At 55.3% G+C, this 20653-nt stretch overlaps 7 protein-coding genes across 7 annotated transcripts; 4 read left to right on the top strand and 3 right to left on the bottom strand.

The window, feature by feature from the left end:
• Positions 1 to 3846: 3846 nt before the first annotated feature.
• Positions 3847 to 5289, top strand: B0T26DRAFT_743019 (nucleotide-diphospho-sugar transferase; the record flags this gene model as incomplete). Its single annotated transcript, XM_060444198.1, has 2 exons — positions 3847 to 4842; positions 4951 to 5289. 2 exons carry the CDS (start codon positions 3847 to 3849, stop codon positions 5287 to 5289), a joined length of 1335 nt encoding a protein of 444 aa, XP_060292945.1.
• Positions 5290 to 6284: 995 nt separating this feature from the next.
• B0T26DRAFT_654036 (uncharacterized protein) lies at positions 6285 to 7367 on the bottom strand (the record flags this gene model as incomplete). Its single annotated transcript, XM_060438510.1, has 1 exon — positions 6285 to 7367. One exon carries the CDS (start codon positions 7365 to 7367, stop codon positions 6285 to 6287), a length of 1083 nt encoding a protein of 360 aa, XP_060292944.1.
• A 2333-nt stretch (positions 7368 to 9700) lies between these two features.
• On the top strand, positions 9701 to 12008 carry B0T26DRAFT_786034 (cryptococcal mannosyltransferase 1-domain-containing protein). Its single transcript, XM_060446779.1, has one exon. The coding sequence runs from the start codon at positions 10164 to 10166 to the stop codon at positions 11760 to 11762; it is 1599 nt and encodes a 532-aa protein (XP_060292943.1). The 5' UTR covers positions 9701 to 10163; the 3' UTR covers positions 11763 to 12008.
• A 737-nt stretch (positions 12009 to 12745) lies between these two features.
• Positions 12746 to 13454, top strand: B0T26DRAFT_654421 (uncharacterized protein; the record flags this gene model as incomplete). Its single annotated transcript, XM_060438542.1, has 2 exons — positions 12746 to 12986; positions 13117 to 13454. 2 exons carry the CDS (start codon positions 12746 to 12748, stop codon positions 13452 to 13454), a joined length of 579 nt encoding a protein of 192 aa, XP_060292942.1.
• An 82-nt stretch (positions 13455 to 13536) lies between these two features.
• B0T26DRAFT_414767 (uridine-2'-O--methyltransferase TRM7) lies at positions 13537 to 15190 on the bottom strand. Its single transcript, XM_060434887.1, has 2 exons — positions 14799 to 15190; positions 13537 to 14748 (listed from the first exon to the last, which is right to left on the bottom strand). The coding sequence occupies exons 1-2, from the start codon at positions 14899 to 14901 to the stop codon at positions 13625 to 13627; spliced, it is 1227 nt and encodes a 408-aa protein (XP_060292941.1). The 5' UTR covers positions 14902 to 15190; the 3' UTR covers positions 13537 to 13624.
• A 277-nt stretch (positions 15191 to 15467) lies between these two features.
• B0T26DRAFT_653818 (P-loop containing nucleoside triphosphate hydrolase protein) lies at positions 15468 to 17917 on the top strand (the record flags this gene model as incomplete). Its single annotated transcript, XM_060438495.1, has 2 exons — positions 15468 to 15695; positions 15755 to 17917. The coding sequence occupies 2 exons, from the start codon at positions 15468 to 15470 to the stop codon at positions 17915 to 17917; spliced, it is 2391 nt and encodes a 796-aa protein (XP_060292940.1).
• Positions 17918 to 18477: 560 nt separating this feature from the next.
• Positions 18478 to 20157, bottom strand: B0T26DRAFT_786022 (uncharacterized protein; the record flags this gene model as incomplete). The annotated part of the gene is made up of 1 exon (XM_060446778.1): positions 18478 to 20157. Exon 1 carries the CDS (start codon positions 19690 to 19692, stop codon positions 18478 to 18480), a length of 1215 nt encoding a protein of 404 aa, XP_060292939.1. The 5' UTR covers positions 19693 to 20157.
• Positions 20158 to 20653: the final 496 nt, after the last annotated feature.

The following is a 20653-nucleotide window of genomic DNA, read 5'->3' as shown; positions in this document are numbered from 1 at the left end:
GGCGTAATGCGATCGACGGTGCGCGCGCGCGCGCGAAACGAGCGGGCGGGCGGGCTGGGGCGGGCGGGCGCCAGCTTCGTCGCTAGGTTGGAGCTTGACTTACGGGATGGAGACAAAAGTGAAGTCGAAAATTTTGTTACAGGAACAAATGCGACAATGAGGTATGCGATGGTTCGAGCTTGAAAAGCGCGTTTTGGCAGAGTGGAATGGTCAAGGAGGGGGGAAGGTGATGTCGTGAGGGCAAGACGTCGCAAGGAAAACAAAGCGGGCGGCAGAAAAACAACGGGGTTGGGGTGAGCAATAGCCTACCCTACCACACCACCACCACCGAGCACCTCCTCTTCCTCTCCTCTTCCTCCACGCCTCCTCCACGCGCGCTCTTTTCCCTACAACGGACGGCCTGCCCCAGCAAGACCCTAATATCTAGGACTAGTCGTGGTGCCAACGAGCTGCTGCCCTGGTTTTCAAAAGCAACTGCGTTTGCCGCTGAAATTGCACGCATGGCTCGAGACGTCCTCCATTAAACGGCACGAAGGGCTCTAGAGGGCTCTAGACCCCGTGGTTTAAGCTCCCAGAAGTTCCATAGCCGCGCGACTGTAGGTCAGCTTGTCTCGGACGGAGGGGGCCTAACACGTGGCAGATGAAACAGACTGCGAGTCGCCTCTTTTGGCTTCACATCGGCAACCCAACTTTGGTTTGCTAGACAGAATGAGACAAGAAACTCCAAGGCGCAAAAGCAAGAAAAAGGACATCTAACAGAAACCTGCCGCGCAAAGAGAAAAGGGCCGTTGACCCCATATACTCTACTGCGGCGCATTGCCGCTAACCTGTCCCCCATCTCCAATCCGTGTTACGCAAGCTGACGGAGAGGGTAGGAAAGCGATTTGGAGTTGAAGCAGAATGGGAAATGGCATTTGCGCGTAGAGGCACCTGATGGTTCGCAAAGCTTTGGAGGTTGCTTGTCCACTTACACCGAAGTTTGCGCGCCCGGCCCGACAGGCGGCTCGCGCTGCTTTGCCCCACCCCCATTCAGGAAAACGGCCGAGCCACACCCGTTTTTCTGGGGCGGATGGCGACCCCACACGACCAAAAAAAAATTAACCCAGTGTGGGGTTCGAGATTGAGGCTATTCCGAGCTTCAACTTGACCTGGTCTGCAAAAAGTCCGCAAGATCTCGCGCACTTTGGGGTCACTCAACTCAGAGCGTTTTTCTCAATTCCAACGCAGTGTGTTTTCTGCTTCTCTTTCTACTACTGAGATGCCGGCCGTCGTATTTTACAGGTGCAGTCCGCGACGACGCGTTTTATTTCGGGGCCTCGGTGGCTAGTTGAGCGCGCCAAGTGAAGCACGCGGGCTCATATTGAGCAGTCTGGCGCAATTTCCGCGCGCCGTAGGTCGGTAAGGAAGAGATCGCAGATCATTCATTTCTTACTTTGAGTTCCATGTAATGCGTGGTCTCTGGTCTAGTCGTTATCAGTTAGCTCGGGGAGCCCAAGCAAGCGGATTATCCATCTTTGGACTTTCCGTTATCCCGGCTAGAACTATTATGTCTGCTCATATTGACCTCAGATGTTTCTGCCACCTCTGGGCTCTGGCCTAACACTGAGAACAGAGAGATGTGATGAGATCAATCACTAAAATACAGCTTTTGTAGCCGCCTTGTAACAATATGATGTCAAGAGTGTTTAGACAACAAGAAGAGAGGTAAGTTAGTCATTCCTTAATGTTTCTGGTCCTTTTACTATCTTGTAACGTGTGAGTTAGGTCTAACGTTCTGACTTTCCCTGATATGTGGCCGAGTTTGGGGGCCGAATTGCATGTTGTCGTTATCTACCTAATTAGTGGAGAGGGAAAGGACTCGATGTGTATGTGGTATCCCTCTTCTTGGTTAGTTGATTAAGACCTATACCCTCGATTGGGCACAGTCTATTCCTTGACAATACACAACCCGTCTGTGTTCTTCGAGAGAATATCTGAGACGAAACCTAATATCTCCTCGGTCAGTACCTTGGGAGCACACTCGGTCGGACTAACCACGGCAATGAAACTGCTCGTCAGAGTACACTGCCCCCGCTGGCGTCAATATTTAGGGCCAGCTTCGGGCTTTCGTGGCCAAGAGGCAATGCATTAGTTTGATATAAGAGTACGTGTTGCAGAGTAGGTGCTACAGCATTATGAAGCACACGCAGTTGAGCTTCCTCTATCGTCTGTTCTCCGTAGTATGGGGGTGGGTATGGAATATGCCATAATAGTACCACCAATTCCCAAAGTTCTCAACGAATGAAATTGACAAAATCAAGGACCTTTTGGTTAGAAGTACCAGCCATGACCAATGAAATGCGCGGTGCACCGCAGCAACGTACACAAATGCTCGACACACAAGGGCCATGCTCAAGCACCCATAGTCGAGCCAATAACGTGTTTGCCATGCCTGGTTCTCGGACCTAGCCCGCCTCTCCAGCCTGCCGTTTATTTCCACATGTTGTCAACTGCTCATTACTTGCTAGTCTCGGTAAGCTTGGTTAAGATCTCCTTGCCCGACCAATCGATCGTTGCATCCGGGCCGGAGTAAGGCTTTTGCGGAGGGAGTTGCCGTCATCGTGCTGTACTGTGTTGACCTTGTAATCCATATCAGGCCCCGTATGTTATTGACCTGCGTCTTGACGCTTGTGCCACCAGTTTGCCTCAGCATTCTCGGAAACACTACGTGAAGCGCCCACTTCACTTCCCAGGTTACGTCTCCCCAGAAATGAAGGAAACGTGGGTAGCAAACCAACACAGGTATTTTCCCAGCAAGAGCATCCCTTGAAGGACTCGGGGTTGAGTCAGGTGGCCTTAGGAATCGAGGTACAGGTGTTGAGGTCCCAAATACTCTTGCACAATTCAACATTGGAAAACATTGGAAAACGTTGCATGTGGTTGAAATAGGAATTTACCAAGAGTGTTTTGGCTCATGTGGATAAATGCAACCGTATATATGGTCCATCTTGGTTAGCCTTCCTGTCACGGATCAAAATGGGGGCCTACGTAAGTCTCTTGACATATTGGTTCAATACTATACCGAAATGTCAGTTCTAATACGATAACAAATGCAAATCTCCGTAATATGTACTGACGTTACCACTGTTACACACACCTTACCACACTCACTTCACACAATGAATCTGCGCGTAGGTATCTGGCCGAATGCAGCTTAGTGAAGGAGCCGCATTAAATTCCAGGGGGGGCGCTGCAGCGAAGCTCCTTTAGCGGACCCAGATGTCACCCAGCTGGACGTGGAGCTAAGGGAAAAAAACAGCATCCTAGATTGGACAGGGCTGAACAGACCAGGACACCTCCATGGCCTCCGCTCTAGGGAGAGTAACAACTAGCCTTCTCTCTCAAGACTTCGAGCTATACAATTGAATTTCTTCCACAGCCAGCTCCAATCCCCGCAAACGACGCCATGCTAACGACGGTAAACCTTAGCTACGACTAGTCAGTCGCAATACAAAGCGAATACCGACAGTTCCGACGCCTCAGCTAGCTGCCGCCAGCGGACAGACTTGCGACAGTCCCCTCGTCGCCCGTCATTTTTTACGGTCAGGCCTGTCGCTTTCGCAAAGCAGACGTCAAGCTTTGGAGGAGGAAGAGGAGGGGAACGAGGGAACGAAGTCCTCGGTCTCGCAAGCTTGAAAAGAAAGCGAAGACGAAAACAAATAAGAAAAAAGAAAACCGTCTCGCAGAACATAGGGTGGGGGAAGGGTCTCCACAACATCTCTTGCGCCAGGCGCCTGTCGCCGCCCTAGGGTGAAGCCCGGGACCTTTGGTGGCTCACTGAAGCCGCCGTGATTGCGCCAAACCACAATGTTCCGGCGCTTCGTCCGCGGGCCTCCGCGACGCAAAGCGTGGCCGCGGTCCACGGTCCGAGGATGGGTGTCGCACTTCTGCCGGATCCCGCTTCTGCTGGTGGCTGTGGCGGCCTTGTTTGAGGTGTACCTCCACAGGAGCCACCTGGCGGTGCAGCAGCCCGAGCACGAGCTGGACGAGCCCTTTGCCACGTCGTGCCAGGAGCCCGCCGTGGACCAGCCGCGCGAGAAGGCGGCGCTGGTGATGCTGGCGCGCAACAAGGACCTGGCCGCGGCACTCAAGACGGTGCAGAGCATTGAGCGCCACTTCAACCAGTGGTACCACTACCCAATCGTCTTCCTGAATGACGAGCCATGGGGCGCCGATTTTATCGCCACCATGAACGCCACGGCCAGCGGCGGCGCCCGCTTCGAGGTCATACCAAAGGCCGAGTGGACCTATCCGGCATGGATGGACACGTCTAGCGCCCAGTCCAGCATCGCCGAGCAGGGCCGCCAGGGCATCCTGTATGCCGGCCTCGAGACCTACCACCACATGTGCCGCTTCTACTCGGGCGCCTTCTACAACCTCGAGGCCCTGCGCGACTACAAGTGGTACTGGCGGATCGAGCCCGACGTCGACTTCTACTGCTCCATCACTTACGACCCCTTCGTCGAGCTGGCCCGCAACAACAAGGTCTACGGCTTCACCATCGCCCTCAACGAGGAGCCGAGCACCTGTCCGGGCCTCTTTCGCGAGGTGGCCGACTGGAAGGAGCAGCACGACCTGCCCACCACGTCGCTCTGGCGCGCCATGCTGGCGCCCTCGTGGGTGCCCTGGCCCTTCCGCTCGTTCATGGGCCGGTTCAGCCACCGCAACCGCGACGGCGACGCGTGGAACATGTGCCATTACTGGAGCAATTTCGAGATTGCCAACCTGGACTTCTTCCGGAGCAAAAACTACCAAGACCTGTACAAGCACCTAGAGAGATCGGGTGGCTTTTACTACGAGCGGGTATGTGTTTGCATTTTCTCATTGATCTTTTGTCTTTTCCGGCTCCGACCTTGTTCCTGTCATCTTTTTCTCTTTTGAAGATATATTTTTCTGACGTTCCAAACACAGTGGGGCGACGCTCCTGTCCACGCCCTCGCTCTCGCCATGCTCGTCCCCTCTGAGCGCGTTCATCACTTCGAGGACCTCGGCTACCGCCACGACTGGTACTACCAGTGCCCGGCCAACGCGCCAGGCGGCCAGCTTCCCGCGTCGGAGGTGCTCAATGCCGGCGGCAACGGCGACCCGTCCAACTGGTCGCCGGCCCGCCCCGGCGGCATCGGCTGCCGCTGCGAGTGCGACGGCTCCAAGACCCGCAACTACGCCACCTACTGCCTGCAGCGCCTGCGCCAGCCAAACACCACGCAGCGCCTCGGCCTTTTCGGCTGGCTCTACTCGTGGTTCTGGTGAGGTGTGTGTGAGAGAGATGTGATGTCTGGAAGACGTTTTAATGTTGTTGCTGTTGCAAAAAAAGGAGAAGCATGTGTTGGTCATTTGTTGTCATAACAGCATTCAGCGGTAGCATGCAAGTGGCTTTCTCGGATACCCCCTCAAGTTATGATGATCGTTTTCACTTGTTTATATAGTTTTGTGGATATGTATTTCTTAAATACCTAGGTACCTACAGATACCTATCTACTGGATACAAATATAGGGCGTGGCAGACAAGACCTTATTTGTTTTATTTCGGTGTTTTTGTTGAATTGTTCTCCTAATTGCTGCCGTTTTACTCAGTCAAGTAGTAGTGTGGTATTACGATCACTCCATGTAAAAATCTGTATCCAACCTACTCGTGATTTTCTCTCTTCCGTGTATCGTATAGACGCCACAAACCAGCCCACACATACACAAACATCCATCCATATAGCATATACAAAACGAATAACCTACAATTCAACACGGTGTGTGCTTGTATGTGTTTGTTTGTTCCACCAAGTACCCAAGATTGATGAATGAAGGTCCGTTTTCCAATATATGTACATCCACAAGCCTCCTCCCAAGCCGACCAAAGAACCGAACATGAGGCGAATGCAGATTCGCACAGCATACAAAGTCTACGTATAATGGTAACGTGATCCAGGTATGATACTCGAACTTGGAGCGCTTTCTATATGATTTCAAGAAAAATAAAAAGAGAGAACAATGTAACAAAACGTATGCAAACATGGGCACTTATTCCTTTTTTCCCGTGTGCCAATTTATCCCTTTGGCAAACCGCCCTAACGCCTGTTTACCCTTGTTTCCCGTGGTCCTGTCCCGGCTGCTGAAGGCCTGGTGGCGTACATATCTTACATCTGCGGCGTGCAGGAAGCTACAACTTAATCCAGATGAACCTAGAGCGGCCGAGCTAAATCTATCGTCTGTCGGCAGTGGTGTTAAGAGAGCTTCAGAAGAAAACATCTGTCCTATAGATCCTTCTCTATGAACCGCCTCATTAACAGGTTGAAGCGCGTGTCTTTTGTCCTCACCACGGCCGGGGTCAGCTTTTTGAGGTAGCGATCCCAGGCCATCTGACCCCAAGCGTGGTACGCGCGCTGGTTCTCGAAGAGGCCTCCGCCGTGGCGGTCGATCTCGCCCTGCCAGAATATGGCCTGCTGGCGGGATAGGGGCTGGTGCATCCAGTCGATGTGGCGCCAAGTCCACGTGGGCCAGAAGAAGGCGTCGGGGGGGAGGGTGCACACCTCTTCGGGGTGATCTCTGGCCATGTCCTTGGGGAGCAGCACGCTGTGGTAGTTCCACTCGCGGCTGAAGTCGACGTTTTCGTACGAAGCCAGCCAGCGTTCTATGAAGCTGCTGTTGGCACGGGCAGCGATAACGGCATTGCAGAGACCCCATCGATTGCCACCCTCTGCACCGAGCACCACGTCATGCGGATGGGGCGGCTGGAGAAGCTTGTCGAAAGAGCGCAAGGCGAAGGCATCAATATCCAAGTAGATCCCACCCTGCTTGAGGAGAAAATTTAGGCGCATCGTGTCGGACAGATGGGCGTACTGAACCTTGGTGGAAGAGGGGGGGTGGTGGACAAGCTTGATGTGCGGAGACAGACGGCGGATCCAGGGGTTCGTCAGGGGGTCGGCGTCGTCATTGGGCGATGGCGGGTCGGCGAGGTAGGTGTAGTGGAGGTAAACGGCATCGGGCCGGAGCGACACGATTGCGCTTCGCACTGCTAGGTAGCTTAGGAAGTCGAAGCGGCCGGCACCGGGGTTATTCAGCGGGTTCTTGAGTCCGTAAATGAAGTGCACGACGTTGGGTATAGGATCGATCGAGGGCACGGCGGCTGCATTGTGGTCGGCGGCGGGAGACTGGCCGCGGAGACACGCGAGCTCCGGCTCCGTCGGCTGGAAAGCCTGCTCAATCCATTTCTGGCCTGAAAGCGGGTTCGTCTGCCGCACGTAGTCGCCAAAGCGGTATAGGTAAGGAGATAGAACGTATGTCAAAGCCACAGCCGACACGATAACGAGCAGTCGATAGGCATTGCGTGGCACCATGGTCTATCGTTGAGGCCCGCCCCCAAGACTGTTGGGATATGCTGCTTTGCCCTCTGCTGTATGCTGGCCAGACAATACAATTTTACTTCGATTTTGACATATAGGTGCGCTGGAAGACTGGATAGATGGGGCAATAGCAAAAGGTCGTGGCTAGGACATGTCGGACGCTGGAAGAGGGTCTGTCGTCACAGTCGCAATCGCAGGTTGAGCTTTGGTGTAGCGCAAACAGGAGAAATGAGAGAGTGTGGGGCCGACCTTCATCAGACTGAAAAGGTGGAGAAACCCACGCCCCCAACTGTCAAAACGTGGAGGCCGAAAGCGCGTGGAGGCGGTGCCGAGAGCCGTAGTTGCTAGACCTGACGGACGCCCTGCAAGCTACACAGGCTGTGTAATGCATACAGTACCGAATATGAAATCTCTATTCTTTCGAGAACAATACCGTAACGCATATTACGCGTTAGCGGATTCCTATCATGATGGACACTGTTTGCGAATCTCTGGCCCTGGCACGCATATTCCCTTCTTTCCTTGTTTTCACCCAGCAGCCATTCAGTCCTTTCGGAATTATCAAACTCGCACTGCGGAATACCGCCAACAGCGATGCTTCCGGGCATGAAGCTGCTTGACAAAGCCGGCCGTAGGGAACAAGGGGGTGTTTTTGTGGTTGGTGCCACCCAGTGAGCGACCCCGTTCCAAAATCATATATGTATGCCAAGCCTCAAGAATGCCTTCCATCTTCGGACGCGCGTCCCAGTGATATATCTGGCTAGTATTGGGAAAGAACATGATGCGAAATGCGACTGTCCTCTCCTTTAGAGATCTTTTCGGCCCAATAGCAGCAGGCTACGTGCTTAGAAAGTGCTGCGTTGAGTCCGAGTCGAGTTGGTTGTCACTTAAGCGTTGCTTTGCTAGGCGTTTCACATTTTAGAAACAGTCTCTGAGCTAGATGGTCACACAACCGTAGCTGCTAGCCCGTTTTGGTTTGCCAGTCCCATTTTGGATTTCTTGCAAGAGACGGAACGGGATTGAAGAGGTGGCGCCTTGCAGAAGGAGCGAACGAGCACCTATCTCACTTACGTAGATTCGTTGTTGCCGATAACTCACAGCCGATAACTCAAAGGAAACGCGCAACCTCCGTGTCAAGGCACCGGGGAAAGAGCCAACATCCATCACACTTAAAAACCTGTTGGAATTGGCATCAGATACTCGAGTAGTTTACGTACCTTACCTACTACGCCGCTAGGAATACGCTTTTCAAAAAGATGGGACTAGACGTCCAAACGCTGAATAACACCCGCCCTGGCGCCGAAAGACCGTGTACACGGGCAATACACACCTCGCAGAGCAGTGCCGCTCAAAACTAGGTGCAGACCAACAATGATTAGCCTCGAATAAGCTTCTGGGCCGTGGTTTATCCATCAGTATTAGCGTCCCAAGTTCGAAATGTGCCGACAAGGGCGGAATCCAAATCTGACAGATACAAAGTGTACGAATATAGTACCGTACCCAAAGGCCGGAATCCACGATCGACCAAACGTTCCTGCCGGCCGACTCTTGTCAGCCAACGCCCCCAAAGCGGGAAGAATCTGAGACGGACCTGAACGGAAGTCAGCTTTCTTCGCGAAAGTCCATGTCGTGCCAATTCTAAAATCAAATATTACTCGTGTGGCCGCCTGATCCGTGGTCTTGGAGGGTGTCGAGAAACGTCGTGAGGCCAGGTTTCGTCCATGTCTTGAGTTTTTCGGGCACCATGCCCGTGCATTATACTTTACTATATACGGCATATAATCTAATGGAGGGAAGCATTGTGAATGAACCTTTCGCTTCTAACTCGCTTGCTGTCATGACAGGCTCCTGAGGTCCCAAAGCCGGACCCGTCGTCGACCAACAAAGCCCCCCCCCCCCCAAGGAAGAACCTTAGGTATATACGGGCCATTGTCCTCCTCACGGAGACGGCCTTGAACGGTACGGGCCAGAGACCATGGGCGGCGGTCTGGCAGAGCAGGGCCATCCCATAGTACGGCGCTTCCTCCTCAGTTGCGGCGCGATCTTCCCGCCCGTCCAACCAGGGCCGAAGCGAACTACATCCAGGGCTTCCAGAGGAGTGGGCTGGCTTGCTACGACCTCGCCGCGAAGTTCGCGGAAAGCGAGAGAGGCCGTGTAAACAACACAACACTGACAAAGACGGGGGGGGGAGGCGGAGCTAGCGTATCGACGCTTCAGGTCGGCACCAAACACTCACTCCCCCTGACACACACGCGCGCACACACGCACACATCACACACATAAGCTAGCCTCATGAACGGTTAAGTAGGGGTCCCAACAACGTCCGTACTACTTGACATTGACTCTAAATACCACGCCTCTAAACTAGGCCCTAGCACGAAGAGCAGGTTGTCATCATCGTCCAACACCCTCTTAGGTCGCCAATGACCCACCCCCCGTCCCAGACCCGTCCCCCCCTCTCCTTAAACATTCCCAGCCCTTTACCACTCCTATTCCCCCCTTCCCGCAGGTCCCCCATTTTCAGTCTCTCGTCTCCAGTGTATGTGTGTGTGTCCCTCCGTCCCATGCCATTACATTTCTCTTGTGACGATTCGCCTCCTTAGTCTTCTTTTAACATCTTCTATCCCCCATCCATGCCCCGGAAATAAGCTCTGTCTGCTGGTTAAACTTTAAGTTTAAGATTCAGACCGAGATCCGAGCGTGTAAGCCTGTGCCAAGAACTGCGAGAGCAAAGGGGGGGTGAACCCAGAGAGCTTCGCTCACCCACATCGTATAATCTGTGCACCAGCCATGACACCACAACTCCCTTTCAGCAAAAAAGACGAAACACGTAGCCCCCCGCACCCCATCACTCTCGTGGCTACGTGGACTATCTCCTGTCTACGCGCGCTTCGGAGGTCGGGCTATGTCCAGCTCGCCATCAAGTATGTCGCCATCATAGTCGTAGCGGTGCTCGCCCTCATGCCCATCTTCGTGCCTTCATACACGCGCCCACCACCACACTACCGCGAGCTCGAGCGACGATGCGAAGACCCCGGCCGCCGCAAGGTCGGCTGCGCCAACCCCCTGAACGAGCAGGTCTTCATCTCCATCATCCTGTACGACCGCGGCGGCAAGCTGTCTGGCGGGAAATGGGGTGAGCGGCTCATAAAGCTGATCGATCTGCTGGGGCCGCCAAACGTTTTCCTGAGCATCTACGAGAACGACAGCGGGCCCGAGGGCCGAGCGGCGCTGGCCGACCTGAAGCAGCGCGTGCCCTGCCGCCACAGCATCGTCAGCGAGGAGCACATCTCGGTCGAGCAGTTCCACAACATCACCTTCCCGGACGGCAGCCAGCGGACCAAGCGCGTGGCGTTCCTGTCGGAGCTGCGCAACCGCGCGCTGCGGCCGCTCGACGCCTTCCGCGAGGAGCGCGGTGCCGTCGAGTACGACAAGGTGCTGTTCCTCAACGACATCGCCTTTGAGCCTATCGACGCCGCCCACCTGCTGTTCAACACGAACCAGGGGCGCAACGGCCGCGCTGACTACGTCGGGGCGTGCGGCGTCGACTGGTTCGGGCCGTCAAACATTTACGACATATACGCTTTACGAGACGCCGAGGGCTATGCCTATTACCAGAACACGTACCCCTTCTTCGGGCGACGGGGCCAGGGCCGCTCGCGGGCGGCTGTGCTGGCCCAGTCGGACGCGGTGCCGGCCAGGTCGTGCTGGGGCGGCATGATGGCGGTCCAGGCACGATACGTCCAGAACCTGCTGTGCGAGCCGCCGTCGCCCGCCTTCTCGGCCGTGAACGGCCACGTCATCGACCCGGACATGCCGCGGAACGTCACGGCGCCTGTGCGGTTCCGCTACGAGCCGGGCATCTATTACGACGCCTGCGAGTGCTGCCTCTTCTCGGCGGACCTGGGCCAGCTAGCGCGGAGCGAGGGCCATAGGACTGGCATCGTCATGAACCCTTACGTGCGCGTGGCTTACACGGAGAAGGTGCTGCGGTGGCTGCCGCTCGTCAAGTACTGGGAGCGTCTGTGGGTCTTTGTATGGGAGTTCAGGAGCCTAATCACGTCGCGCGCCGACAACCCGTACCGCACCGTGGCCGAGGGTGAGCCGTTCGTGGAGGAGATCTTCGACGGCGGATGGCGGCTGGTGAAGCGCGTCGGCCGCAGCGGCCTGTTCTGCGGCGTAAGAGACATGCAGGTGCTTCGCAAGGACGGCGAGCACCACAAGGGTACCGGCCGGTTGCCACACTTGAACTGGGTGAATACAAGAATGCCGCCAGGCCAACAGCTCAGTTTCAAGTCGTGGTGGGGCAGAATTTTACCAACAAATTGGCCAAGAGAGTACACAGGCTCGGCGCAGGAGGTCCGCGAAACATTCTTTGAGTGGGAATAAGAAAGACTGCGCGATGCGTGCCATGGTTGGCGCGAGGCTGGATATCCGAGTAAGTGAGGGCTACGAATGAACCCCCTCCAGACATTGACCACTTGGACCATATAGCAACCGGACCTTGCGCAAAAGCTAACTCGTCAGAAGCCAGTCGACTCCATCAGGTTGACCACCCGCGCCTCTCCAAACCAGATGCAAGGAAGTGGCACACAACCCAAAACAGAAGAAGCTCTCCGAGCACAGCCCAACCCCACCGTGCCGCGCCTAGCTAGGATGAACAAACGCGAACAACGCCGGAGCCCAAGAGAGAGAGGCGGGGGAGTGACTGGACGGCACAAGTCTAAAGATAAAGTGGAGAGCATCATTCAACGCCCGCCATTCTCGCCAGCGAGCTTATCATGATCTCTCCGGGAGATAAAATAATGGCCGATATTGGACAAGGGATATGCCGTGACTGAATGGATATCCTCGGCAAAGGAGGACCACAAACTTTCCAACGAGAGAAACCACAGCAAAACAGCCGATCTGAGTATTCATGTGGACATATGAGACTTGCATAGCGCGACGGAGTTTATCTGCTTGATCTCCCATAGCCACATTTAATTTGACTTTATTAAAGAGAAATGCAGACGAGGACATGAGGAAAAGGGGTAGCTGGCAAAGACGGGGACAATCATCCACTGGGATGTTGCGAGTTGTGTTGACGTTGAAATGCACCAGCACCAGTCTAGTCCTGTTATAGAAGGTCAGTATCACGCCGTGCAGGTTTGGGGAAGTTCCCCTGAAAAGCCGCTGGCGCGGCAGATGGCTGCTGCTAGCCTAGCTAGTTAATGCGAGGAGGACCCATGAGGCTGATGACTCACTCATCATTCGTGTTAAAAGGCCATTTCGCTGAAGTCGAGAGATATTGACGGACGATAGCAGGGACAGTAAAGAAAAAGACAAGCAACCGCGGAAATCACAACGCAGGACACAAAAAAGGAATTAAAATGACACCGGAAAACGAAATAAGAAGCTGGACCCGGCACTCCGAAGACGACGGCGCCACTTACCTATGCTCGACGGACCCCAAGTTGGTGCAGCTGGACGCCCTCGGCGCCGCGCTTGCGTCCGACATGCTGTGGTGGGCGCAGCCGCTGGCCGAGGACGAGCTGCGCCGGACGGTGGAGCATTCGCTTTGCTTTGGGCTCTACGTGATTGGGCAGACGACGGCGGACGGAGGGAACGAAGGTCTGGTCATGATGCAGCCCTCGCGCGTTTTTTTTTGTTTTTTTCCCCCCCTTTTTTCTTCTTCTTTTCCTTCTTACCATACCTGTTCAACGGGGGAACTGTGTATGTGACTAACCGCGGCGCGCATCAGATCCGTCGTCACCGCCGCTAGGAAAGACGGGGGAAATGGTGGGCTTCGCGCGGCTCATCACCGACTACGCAACGTTTGGGTGGCTGACGGACGTGTATGTGCTCCCGGAGCACCGGGGCAGGGGCCTGGGCCAGTGGCTGACCATGTGTCTGGATGAGGTGGTGTGCGCATGGCCGAGGCTGCGGCGCTGTATGCTGATGGCGGGGAACCCTACAACGGCGAAGATGTACGAGTCGACGCTCGGGATGAATATTGTGTGCGAAAAGGGGACGGGTTCGGGACTCCTTATCATGGAGAAGCCCGGTCGCGTGGCTATCACGCCCAAGAATCATCACTAGGCAGCTACCTGGGCAGGCTCGTGAGTGGTATGTAAGGTGTGGGAAGCACTAATGGGCGGTAGATAAAGAGAAAGGGCAGCACGTGTAGATAGCCTGAAATTCGGGATTTAATTCTCCCAGGATGATATCTCGATGTCTAAAAGACGAAAAGCAGAGCCAAAGGGCAGTTGTCAAGTCACGAGAGGTTTCCTGCCATATGCACCGCCATTTGCTCGTCTGAGCTCAATAGCGCGCTTATAAGGGGGCGCCGTGGGCGGTTGCACGGGATCGAGAGAGACGTGGTCATCCGGCAGACGGTAAGACGCGTCTGAATCAAAAGCGGACAGGTCACCACAGGCAACAAATGGGGCGATCCACCGAATGTCTTGGAAGCGGTTGACGGTCAGGTCCTGGACCTGGATATCATAGATGCCATCCTCATCTGGTATCGCAGTGATTTGCGATGAGAGCTGGGGCCGTTCGGGGGCGGCATCCCATGCACCTGTGCCATAGTTTTGCATGGCCGGTGTTGGGGCAGTTATAGGAAGTTGTGCCTGTTTGTCTGCCAATATCTCTGGAAGACGGTTGCCAAAGCCCAGAGGCTCCTCAAGGCTGGCTTTGTACCCCTCGGGTGGCTGGAAATTTATGCAGACGATAAAGGCTTCCACACTGCTGGCCCGGGATGAGCGCGGCTTCGCAACGTACACCTTCTCGAAAAATATTTTGAGTTGGGCGTATAGTAGATCCACGTTGCGACCCCGGAAGATCTTGGCGACGAACTTGCCACCCGGCTTGAGCACGCATAGGGCGAGGTTTAGGGCGGCGAAAAGGAGCTGAGACTGCACATAGATGTCCAGGTCGTGAAGGCCCGTGACGTCGGGAGCACCGTCGCTCAAGACTAGATCCACGGGGTGCGACGTCTGCTGTTGATTCACGGTATTCTCATGAACGTAGTCGGGGTCCAGGGCCTTGAGCAGAAGTGGGACAGTGGCCGGGTGTGTGATGTCGGCCCGCAGCGTGATGATGCCGGGGAGCGGGCTGATGGGCTGCAGGTCAATGGCGACGATCTTGACATCCCTCCGCGGCTTGGCGTCTGGAGATGACGGCGCGTCTTGCTCTCGGATGCTGTCCTCTGCCTGATCAGCAGAAGCAGAGACTTTGAGCATGCGCTGCCGGAACTTGGCGTCGCGGTCATGCCATGCGGACCGACCGAATGTCTCGCCCTTGATGAGCACTCGCGAGAGAACTTGCGACCAGCTGCCAGGGGCGGCGCAGAGATCGACGACGCGAGTGACATTCTCAAAGAGGTTGAACTCTAGCAGCTTGTCAGCCAGGCACTGTGAGATGGGATGCAGTGCGTGATACCTTCGTCAAGCTGGAGCAGCTTGAATGCACTCCTCGCCCGCCATCCCTGTTCCTTCGCAAGCCGGTAGTAGGCGTCGCGCTTGTCTTTTGATGACTTCCCCATCGTGCGGGAGTGTGGACGTTCTTTCAGCTGCCAAAACAAGCAAAGAAATTTGGAGCGTGGTAGGTAGCACAGTCCCACGGGCTCTGCAGCAGCAGACGACTTCAAGCCAAATTCACTAATCAGGATCCTTTCTTTCTTTTTCACCAGTTAGGCAGTGTGTGCGATATTCCCCGGATATGCAGCAACTATCTCTGGAGTTTCTGAGTCGAGTCGGCTGTCGGGATACGCTGTGGGTGGCTGTTGCTGAAAATACGAAGCTTTCACCTCGTCGAATTGTGGTTGAAGCCCCACGTCCCAATCAATGGTAGTGGGTAGCGTGTGATGCGTGCTTTTGGCAGGCGGTGAGAAAAGCAATTGCAAGCGTGATGTAGAGGGTTAGGGTTGAATGTAGGATCCAAGGCGTAAGGGTGGGGGCCAGAATTCCCTGTTCTGAACGGCTTTAACCTCGCGTCGGCGACTGGCAATTTTCGTCGCCCAAGATCTCATCGAGCAAGCTGGGGCAGAATCTCACCAACACACTGAGAAATACCACACCCGCCACACACACACAGACCACAAAATCTAGCATGGGTCCGGACAACAAAAAACGTAAGAGTTCCAAGACGCCGGCGAGGCAGTCCAAGCGGCAAAAGACACAAGCTGCAAAGGCCAAGCCAAAGCAGCCCCTCAGCGTCAATGCCCTCGCTTGGGCAAGGGTCGATGTGCCCGAGATGTTTAATGATGCCGAGGGCTTCTTTGGTTTGGAAGAGGTCCACGGTGTTGAGATAATCAAGGAGGGAGATACTGTTAAATTTGTCAGTCCCACCCCCTCGTGCGAGCTGCTATTCCCACCGCGTGCTCACAACCGTGTTAGATGGCTGCCGGTGGCCCCAAGGAGTCGGCTGCAGAGAGCGACGAGTTCCTTGGCTTTGATGACTCTCCTGTGGCTTCTGAGGGAGAGAAAGGCGCAAATAGAAATGCTTCGGCTACACCAGCACCCGCAAGCACCGCGGCGAAAGCTAGTTCCAAGGAACAGAAAAAGTCCAAGGATCCCAAATCCTCAAAGGACAAAAAGCCCTCCAAAGACCAGAAGCAAACCAAGGACCAGAAAAAGAAAAAGGCACAGCCTGCCAATGCCAAGGGCCAAGACGACCCCGAGTTAGAAACCGATCTGTTTTCCAAGGCCGGGGACCTGGCCGACGCTAGCGATGATGAGGACATCGACATGTCCGAGTGGGTTTCACTCAACCTCTCTCCTGAAATGCTTTCTTCTCTAGCTCGCATGAAATTCTCCAAGCCGACCGCAATCCAGTCGAGCTCCATTCCCGAAATAATGGAAGGCCACGACGTTGTCGGGAAAGCATCAACCGGCTCAGGCAAAACCCTGGCTTTCGGCATTCCAATCGTCGAAAGCTGGCTGTCCAGGATGGCAGCCAAGGGGCCCAGTGACAAAAACCACCATCCCACTGCATTGATTCTTTCACCCACCCGTGAGCTCGCCCACCAGATTAAAGACCATTTCAAACAACTCTGTCTCGGTCTCACAAACTCCCCTTATATCTGCTCTGTTACTGGTGGCTTGTCCATGCAGAAGCAGGAAAGGCAGCTTGAAAAGGCAGACGTCATCATCGGAACCCCGGGAAGGCTGTGGGAAGTGCTGAGCACAAGCACTTCAACCCTCAAGTCGCTAAGGAATATTAGATTTCTCGTCATTGACGAGGCGGACAGACTCCTGAAGGACGGGCTCTTCAAAGAGGCCGAGGAAATCCTTAAGGCTCTAGACAGGCCCCCGACAACCAATGAGCGCGGCGGGTATGGCGGAGAAGGAGCATCGGAGGAAGAGGTGGATGATGACGACGACGAAGAGGGAGAGGAAGAGGAAGAAACTGATGACTCTCCTCCCCGCCGGCAAACCCTCGTCTTCTCTGCCACCTTCAACAAGAACCTGCAGCAAAAACTCGCTGGCAAAGCTCGCGTCAACAAGGACAACTTGATGGGCGATTCCGATGCAATGGAGTACCTACTCGCCAAGCTCAACTTTGGAGAGGAGGTGCCCAAGTTTATCGACGCCAACCCCGTGTCGCAGATGGCAGAGGGGCTGAAGGAGGGCTTGCTCCAGTGTGGAGAAATGGAGAAAGACCTGTACCTGTACGCCGTGCTACTGCTACAGCCCGCCCAGCGCACCCTGGTCTTCACCAACTCCATCAACTCGGTGCGGCGCTTGACTCCACTCCTGCAGAATCTCAACCTGCCCGCCTTCCCGCTGCATTCAGACATGGCGCAAAAGGCGCGCATGCGCTCCATTGAGCGCTTCAAGGAGGCCGGCAGCGCCTCCGCCCCATCCTCGTCGGCCATAATGATTGCCACCGACGTGGCCGCCCGCGGTCTCGACATCCCCGGCATTGGCCTGGTCATTCATTACCACGTCCCGCGCACGGCTGACGACTATGTTCATCGGTCCGGCCGCACAGCACGCGCGTCCAGCTTAGGCATTAGCGTCATGCTGTGCGGGCCCAAGGAGGCAGTGCCGACGCAGCGTCTCATAGCCAAGGTGCACGCGTCGGCGGGCAGGTCTTCGCGGATTGGGCGGTTCGCTAGCAAGGTCGCGGGCGAGAGCGGCGACCACTGCGTGCAGACCATTGACATCGACCGCAAGCTTGTGTCGCGGCTGCGCGAGCGCGTGGCGCTGTCCAAGAAGATCACCGACGCCAGCCTCGCCAAGGAGAAGGGCCACAAGGAGGACGCGTGGATGAAGGCGGCCGCCGACGAACTCGGCGTCGAGTACGACGAGGACGAGCTCGAGGACGCCGGCCAGTGGAGCGGTCGCGGCAGCGGCCGGCGCGCCAAGGAGAAGGAGTCCCGTGCCCTCACCAAGGCCGAGCTAGCCCCCCTGCGTGCCGCCCTGCGCGAGATGCTCGCCACGCGCATCAACACGGGCGTCAGCGAGAAGTATCTTACTGGCATTAATGTGGAGGCGCTCCTCCATGGCGTCAAGGGCGAGTTTCTAGGCAGCGTTGACGGGCTGGGGTTAGAATAATATCTACTACTGGGAGGAGAACCTAGTATATTTCATGCTAGACAAGAGAACAAGATCAAAAGCGACATCTCTGTGTAGTCATAATTTGTCATTCGTTGGGTAGTCTGCATAGTGTGTGTGTGTGTGTGTGTGTGTGTGCTGTGTCTATGTGTATCCCTTGTATCACCACAGATGTGTGGTGTCACCCAAGGTGTGTCTGGCCGGCTCTCAAGGCTGAAAAGGGAAAGGGGTAATAAAAGTGGGAATGCAATCATGGGGTATGAAGTTCCTATTATTATGTTTTTTCGTGCCCCCACACCCACTCTCATCATTCATCCGTCCAAAGGCTCGCTCGCTTGCTCGGCTGCAGAGGTGATCATCTTCGTCGTCTTTGTTTCGTCTTCGTCATAAACTCCCTCCCCCCCTTGGCACTCTGGTTTCGTTTCTTTATGATCGCTTTGGTTGACTACAACCGATTCCCATGCCATGCAACCGAAAGGAAAATACTCAAAGGCCGCGGTAGCTTAAATTAATATGTCCGTCATGAAGTTCTCCAGACTTCATTTTGTCTTCTTTTTCTTTTACGCCGTGGCCGCCGCACGGATGGGATAGACGCGGTTGCCGTAACCGTACGAGATGCTCTCGCCAAACATGCTCAGGCTGCCGACCAGCTTGGAAAACCGCAGCTTGTCCGTCAGCTTTCCCAGCCGCGAACCGTGCTGCTGCGCTGCCTCAGCCGCGTCGGCTCCAGCGTCTGTAGAGCCCCATCTACTGCTGCTCGCGTCCTTCTCGTTATTTCCGTCGGCAGAGCTTGCGGATGCCGCTCTGCCGGACTCGATTGCCGCTGCCGATATCTGTGTGGTTGTCACTGTTGCTGCTGCCGTCTTCGTCTTAGGTTCCTCGCGCTGCCAGAAGATGCCCTGGGGGGCTTCGGAGCAGCTGTTTCTACGGGAGCCGGTGCGGCTGCCGGCGCGGCTGCCGCTGCTGCGGCGGCGGGGAAAGATGCCGCTCCGTCTCGGGGGCTGCTGTGGCTGCTGCTGCTGCTGGCTGTGGCTGAGCTTTGGCGACAGGTAGTTGGTGCTGCTTCGTGCTTCCTGCTGGTTGCCGGATTGCTTCGGCGCCATGGGCGGAGAGCTTGGAGACACGACGATCTCGGCTGGGATCTTGCACGACCCCGTGCCGCCTTCGCGGCAAAATACGCAGACTGGCTGTGGGCGGGCGGCTGGTTGCTCGTCTTGTGACTGGCGGCGACTGTTCTGCTTCTTCTTCCGCTCCTCTTTATGCTCCTGGCGCATGGCCTTGACCTCCTGCTTCAGGCGCTCGCGGGCGATCTTGGCTGAAACTTTACTGTCGTCTTCGCCATTGCTACTGTTTCCGTTTTGGCTCTTGCTGAGGCTCTCGTTCGTCTTTGCTCTCTCTGCCTTGTCTGGTTCACTTGTCGCCCCGTCGACGGCGGCGACCATGGCCTTGAGCTTCTGCCAGAGCGCGACCCCAATCTCTTCGTTGATGACGGGCACCCGGACAAGGCGTCGGCACGCCCGCGTGCCCTGGGATCTGGGGAGGTAGCCGAGCTGGTGGAGGTCGTCTAGGGTTAGGTCGCAGTCGATGGTAATGGAGGACGAGTACGAGGCCCAGCCAGACTGGACAAAGGCCTTGATGAACTCGTGGGCCTCCCAGATTGAATCCCACCGTTGGAATTCGAGGGACTGCTCCAACTCTGCCTCGCGCGCGACGTCGGCGAGCTCGCGGTTTGACTTCCGCATTTTGGAAGCCAAGAGAACTTGTTGAATGTGCATCGCGGAAACTGAGAATGTTTTGTTGTGTGTGCGTTGGTCGGTTGTGGGAGGTAGCAGGTTGGATCGAGCTAATCCACCTAACGACGTCGTCCCGGCACCGGAGAAGCACAACAAGAGGATGAAGTGGTGTCCGGAGTCCAGAAGCCTTCTCGGAATCCTTCTTTTCCGAGAAGTCCCCGGGTTAGTGAGTTTGGAGTTGCTCTCACTTTGCCGTCAAATAGCAGGAAACTCGTCTGGATAATGGGAGTCGGTTTGGGGGTGTCGCAACAAGCACGAGGACCAAGAAAGTTTTTCTCCAAACCTTGATCTCCTAGATGATTGGTGGCTTGGGCCGAGGGAGAAGCTTACGGACGTAAGTAAAAGGTATTTAGCAGCGTCTTAGTGAATAGCTAGGTTAGGAGAGTGGCCGATCTATTAAGCTCGGAGCGGGTGTGGAAATGGAAGAGGGCTTGTTGAAAAGGCGACAAGAAAATATATATAAGATGAGCTTGAATACAGACCCCGTGAGGATTTTTTGTCCAACTCTGCGTCTTCTTTGCTGCCGGAATGGTGTTTTCCTCTTCCCCGGTCGCAGCAAGTTTGTGTTGTTGTACAATGGCCTTCCCCGGACCCAGAGAAGTGAGGCGAGCCAGAACCTAGAACTTGAATTGATCTAGAAGCGGGCTAAAGGAATGACAATCTTAGGAACAATAGTAACAGACAGACCAGGGTCTACTACCTAGCTAAACCTTGTTTTGTGCATTCCCGGTTTCCCCATTGTTTAAACGCAGGGGTGCTAAGGGCAAATCGGGAGGGATCCGGGCGGCATGCTGTTCATTCGATTGGTCCTGTTCCTGTTGTGGTCACAGCTGGACATTATCCATACACCTAATACCGGGAGCTGCCCTTACTGCCCATCACGACTGGCACCATGCAACATAGCCGACTCTGCATCCGACTGCGGGACCTGCTCTCTTTGATC

This window comes from Lasiosphaeria miniovina (genome assembly GCF_030549165.1).
Source record: "Lasiosphaeria miniovina strain SMH2392-1A chromosome Unknown B0T26scaffold_6, whole genome shotgun sequence".
Lineage (NCBI taxonomy): Eukaryota > Fungi > Ascomycota > Sordariomycetes > Sordariales > Lasiosphaeriaceae > Lasiosphaeria > Lasiosphaeria miniovina.
Note: the sequence above shows the minus strand (reverse complement) of the source record. Positions and strands in the feature narration are given on the sequence as shown.

Bases quoted from the DNA above. Each gene is read 5' to 3' on its own strand.
- B0T26DRAFT_786034 (XM_060446779.1), top strand. From the start codon at position 10,164: ATGACACCACAACTCCCTTTCAGCAAAAAAGACGAAACACGTAGCCCC.
- B0T26DRAFT_414767 (XM_060434887.1), bottom strand. From the start codon at position 14,901: ATGGGGAAGTCATCAAAAGACAAGCGCGACGCCTACTACCGGCTTGCG. The intron at 14,749-14,798 runs GTATCACGCACT...ACAAGCTGCTAG, and splicing joins GCTGCTCCAGCTTGACGAAG to AGTTCAACCTCTTTGAGAAT.